This window comes from Parambassis ranga, chromosome 16 (assembly GCF_900634625.1).
Source record: "Parambassis ranga chromosome 16, fParRan2.1, whole genome shotgun sequence".
Lineage (NCBI taxonomy): Eukaryota > Metazoa > Chordata > Actinopteri > Ambassidae > Parambassis > Parambassis ranga.
The window spans coordinates 323502-329113 of NC_041036.1; the positions used below are offsets into that span (position 1 = coordinate 323502).

The following is a 5612-nucleotide window of genomic DNA, read 5'->3' on the forward strand; positions in this document are numbered from 1 at the left end:
TAGTTCCCTCTTTATCAGCAGAGAAGACGGACGGACCGCGCTTATCCAGCACCGACCTCCTTTGCTAGTGTGGATCCATTCAAGATTCAAGATCCAAGACGTTCATTGTCAAATGCACAGCAGAGGTCACGCAGAGCACTGACCCTCTGACTGTGCCAGCTCCCTTCACATGACTTTGTCCACAACATAACTAAGATCAAAGAAAACAGAGCAAGAATCAACACAAATAAGAATAAACCAAGAAATCCAATAAGCAAAATGAGCTGATGTGCAGGTCTGTGTACAGAGGGTGAAGTGCTGTCAGTGTTGAAGGTTCATGTGTTGTTGTCAGAGCTCGGACATTCAGAGCGTGCAGATATCTTTGTAAAAAACACACATGTGCAGGTACTGATGTTAAAAAGTACTTCAGTAAAAGTACAGAATACTCTCCCCAAAAAGTACTCAGAGTACTAGTTACTTTCAAGGGTTGACATGTAATGATTTATCATCATCCATCTTCTAGCACTGGTCCGGGGCTGGAGTTCTGCTCGGCGGTCTGGAGCACCGTGTTTCTGGTGAGTCCATCTTCACTTCCTTCAATAAGCTCAGAGGCCTTTTTCATCCAGGACGTCCGAGGAAAGATTCCTCTGGATGAATCAGCAGAATCCTTCTGATCATCACTGATACATGTACACACACACACTGACACACACACAGACACACACACACACACACACACACAGAAGCATCTATCAGACTGGCCTGTCATCTGCTGGCCAATGTCTGAACTGCACCCCTTCCTTCCTTTCATAGTAGTGTCTCAACATTATACACTCTAAAAAATATACAACAACCAGTCGGTGTAATCTACAATCATTCTTCAAAAAAAAAGAAAAACACACACCACACCTCGAATGTGTACTCGCTCTATCTGGGTTTTGACTCACGCCCCCTCGCAGTCTGCCGACAGGGAAACTCTGGTCATGGTGGGTGGATGAATAAGTGTGTGGAGGTATTGCACTGAAACCTGTTGGAGCTTCGAGTAGGACACACTAACCTTCATCACCGTGCGAGACATCTCTGCAGTTTGGTGCATGCAGGTGGGCGGATTCGTCATCATCGGCCCTTCACTCAGTCATTACTCTGACTGGAGTATAATTAAGGGTATAGTGAAGTGTGCTGAGAGGTGAATCAAACACAGAATGTACAGCTTGTACCTTAAAGTAAGTTTAGTGGTTTTCATTGTCCCCAGAGGATACATCACATGATGTTAACTTCTTCTATTATAGTGAAATATTTCAACATATATTAACTGATATTGGATCGAAATCAGATCAGTGTTCAGTAGGTGAATACATGATTTAAATAAAACAATTGCTAGTGTTAGCATTTAGCCTTAAAACTACTGCGATTTGTTCCATTTTTATTTTCTTACAGGAAGAGTTTGGTTCGAGACTGGCATGTTTTTTTTGTGACTTCTCATCAGTTGATCATAATCCCTTTTATTTAAACGTTGGGCCCTTGACCTTGAGCTTGCAATATGTTGTTTTCGTACAAAGACAAAAATCCTAAGGACACTGAGATAGTCCCACTTCCCAACCTATCACGTAAGTGTCTTCTACATAATGAGGTCTACACGCCTCCCTCCACTCCCCACATGATCCCACCGCCTCCTCCCTCACCCCTCCAGTCACCCTGATCAACATTTTTCACATTGTTAATCACTTATGTCAGCTTCTGGTAATTATAGACAATTAATCACATGTGATTCACTGTCTCTCTCCATCAGGAATGTGCTCTACGCTGTGTGAGTGAAAGCAGCGAAGGTGAATCTGCCTATATTAAGTAGGCAGCAGCAGCAGCAGCAGCAGCACCGGGGAGTGCACTCCCCAGTGATAAGCAGCATGTTGCAGTGCTTTGGCTTACACTTCCTTGAGGCGGGCGATAAAGGCCAGGTGGAGATTAAATTACATTAATTCCTTCGCCAGAAGCCCTGACCCAGAATGACTTACAAGACAAGAAGGATGAGCTGCAGTGAAACTACTGCCAAAGTCCTGAAAAATGAATTAACCATCACAATGTGGTCCTAACCTGCCATGTACGGTCAACAATCTGATACACACACACAGTGTGTGACCACAGTGACTGTTTTTGCACCCAGAAAGAATCGTTAACTGCTAAATCAACAGTCCACACACACCCAATATACACACCCCATCTGGCAAACATGGGTATGCAAACATGCACATTATCAGCCAGTCCATTAACACGAATACTGTAACCTTGCCTACGATACTGTAATGCACTTATTCTCTCCCCTGTGCAGCTAACAGGGTCAGGAGTGGTGGGACAGGAAAGAGAAAACTTTAGCTTTTGAAGGAGCCCTGCAAGTGTGTCGATGAAGATGTGCTCAGTGCAGCATCTGCTGGTGCTTATAACCCTAATAGGTAACTTCCTTCCTCATTTATCTCATGGTTTTTGTCATTATTATTTTTGAAACTTACTTGAAACCAATATTTTTTGCAGGATATGTTGAACTGATCACAGTAACAACCCCGGAGAAATATGTCAATGTTACAATGGGCGAAAGCATCCTGCTCAACTGTATGTTTGTTTCTACTGCGGACACAACTACCAGCCTCACCATCCAGTGGGAATTTATTTCATCCCTCTATGACTCCACAGCAGGTACACACACACACACCAGCTCCGATTGCACCAACTGTGATGATAGAATACTCTTAGCTTTATGCTTAGTGGTTTCCTTCTAAGGTAAAAAGCGTCACAGTAATTTCTCAAAATGAGTGGCAACATTTCTCTGGCACTAAGACTCTGAATGATACTGCAAAGACATGATGCGTTCATGGTTTCTCTTAGCAGCAACCAACGTCTTAGATGCTAAACATCACATTTTATCAACTTCAGTCACCTAAAACACATGCACACAGCTTAGCTCAGCTGCTTGTTTCCAGTATGCTGCATTTTCTACACTGATACACCTCACTGTGATAACAAAGCTTGTGCCTAATAGTTGGAATTCACCACTACAGTATATCTACAATATGAATAACTATAGTTAGTATACACTGGAGAACTAGAGACACGGATTATTCTGAGGACAGTGCGGTGTGTGTCTGATTTGCTGCATTTGCTTTCAGATCTGTTACTATCAGTCGGGAAAGGTCGCCATTACTAAACCCTATGAGGGCAGGATTCAGCCTCCGTCTGCTCCTGACACCACCAAAAATGCCTCAATCACAATAAGCAACATGCAGCCATCAGATGCCGGAGTCTACACCTGTGAAGTTCACAACTTTCCCGATGTGGACGGACAGTCTCAGTCCAATATCATAGTGAATGTCCTTGGTGAGTTTAGTCAGTGTTAGAAAGGAATGCTTGTAGTTGATGCTAGTTTCAATCACAGGTTTTTATAATATAATGACATTGTTTTCTTGGTCATGAACAAAACTATTAACTGGGTCAAAGAGAGAACACTTTTTTACTTTGTCAATGAATCATAATCTGTACACATTCAAACAGACCTCAGACTGAGTAAACAGGGTGTGCAGATTTCAGTCTTGACCACACCATTGGTTGAATGGTTGTACTATGGGAGAAATCAACGTATTGTTTTATGTCCCACGGTGGGGCCTGAGAGTATTCTGAGGTGTGGCCTGAACTGCTGGTGTTGTGTTAGCATCCATAATGACTTAAATGAGGAAAGGGAGACATAATATGACCCCTGTGTCTGTGCTCCATCCATCATCTCCCCTCAAAAGTAAGGGAGTGACTGCCTGAAGAGAAGCTTCTGGTGTCTGACAACAGACATAACAGGAAATGTTTGATTTGGAATTGTGACTTGAGGAAAATATTTCAGTGATCCCTCCACATACTGTCATACTATTAACAAACCTATTAAAATAGTGGCCTTAATTGTGTGAATAGGGAATTACATTCAGTTTGAATCCTTTCATTCACTGAGTTACCAGGACAACCTTGCAAGCCTCAGTATCCTCAGCAGTTTCCATGGTTACTGCAGCAGTCTCCTCATTGTCAGTATTTTAAATTAGAGGACTGTGACTGCATCCTTGTACTGCATACAGAATATACACAAACATCTGCTGCATGCTAACCACACATATTGACTAACCTATGAAAAATGCTGGGGGGGATAACATGAATATGTATGGCTGCTCTCATGTTGATTAACATGGGATCCAGGATGATTTCCATCATCATGCTTTTGCATACAATTATAATGTGAGCAGTATAGCATCATTTTAATTACAAGCAGGCATGTGAAATGTACACCCTGCAGCATGATCAATAATGTGAAGCCACATGAGGTCTTAATATAAAGTTAGCATGCAATTTTAAAAGATTTTTAAAAAACTGTGAATCATTATACTGAAAGGTTCAATGCCGAGAGGGCATCCACTGTGAATTATACAGTAAATATTCTGAGTCTGAGCTCAGGAGCAGAGCTGTAAGGCCGCTCCCAAGATTTCCTGAATCACGATGACTAACGGGGGGACACGTGATGTGCTGTGTGTGCTGTGTGTTTAATAATAAGATTTAAACAAGCTCAAGTCTGTAAAGTGACTGTAGTCTAAGATTTATACAGGTGATATTTCTCCGCTTTAATCTCTTACAAGATGCAACAATGTTACTTTTAAAATACTAGCTAGCCTGTCTAGGGGAACCAATAAATCCAGTGTGTCCTTAAGCCCTTAAACACCCACAGGTTCCTCCCTATATACTATAAGTGTCTCTAAAGTGCCAGCACGGGGACGACAGCTCAAACAGAGGGCTCTGGAAAGAAGACAGAGGACCCTTATGCCTGAGATCTGCTCTTTTAGAGACTTATATATTCAGCCAGAGAGATGTTGAGCAGACATTCTGTGGTGGACCTTAAGAGAGAAACAGGAAATAAAATATACACACAGAAACACAGCACTGCCTCTGACTGAATATAGCAGGTCTCATCTAGCAGGTGAAAATAGGTTCTTTAGTTATTTCTGTTTGGAGGAAATGCTCTTTGTTCCACAACAATTATTCATCAGATTCAGTCATTTATCTGAGTGGCTGAATGACGTGAAAAGTAAAAATTCAAAATGACAAAACTTTCACAATAAAATACAGCAAAAGTTTATGTAATAATTTGCTCTCTCCTGGATGCTGATCAGACACATTTGAACCTGTGCTGTCTTTTGTCGTCCCTGTGGTCTGTCAGAGAAGCCGTCTGTTCCTTTCTGTGCTGTCCACGGTGATGTGGAATCAGGTCACAAGGTCACTCTGACCTGCCACAGCGAGCGCGGGAGCCCGAACCCAACATACACCTGGATCAGACTGGATCAGACAAGGACAAGGAGACCTGTGCTTGGAAGAGTGAGTCCTGCAAGTACAGTGTGTGCATTTGTTTATCATGGTTTTATTAACATGTGTGTGTTTTTTTTAATTTCAGCAACTACAACTGGAATACTGGAATTCAGAAACATATCCCAGTTTGAGTTTGGGGAGTACCAGTGCCAGGCTACAAACCCAGTGGGATTTTCTACTTGCACCATTGAGCTGAGTCCTCTGGTATGACTGTGCATAAATGTCGGATATGCTTAAAAAAAGACCCATTAACA

The 5612-nt window shown here is 42.2% G+C and overlaps 1 protein-coding gene across 1 annotated transcript; it reads left to right on the plus strand.

Annotated features, from left to right (window-relative positions):
- Nucleotides 1–2305: 2305 nt before the first annotated feature.
- On the plus strand, nucleotides 2306–5568 carry LOC114448317 (V-set and immunoglobulin domain-containing protein 1-like). The gene is given in 6 exon segments (XM_028425215.1): nucleotides 2306–2426; nucleotides 2506–2647; nucleotides 2649–2667; nucleotides 3138–3345; nucleotides 5213–5380; nucleotides 5444–5568. Coding segments are annotated over 6 exon segments (711 nt in total). The 5' UTR covers nucleotides 2306–2377.
- The last annotated feature ends 44 nt before the right edge of the window (nucleotides 5569–5612 follow it).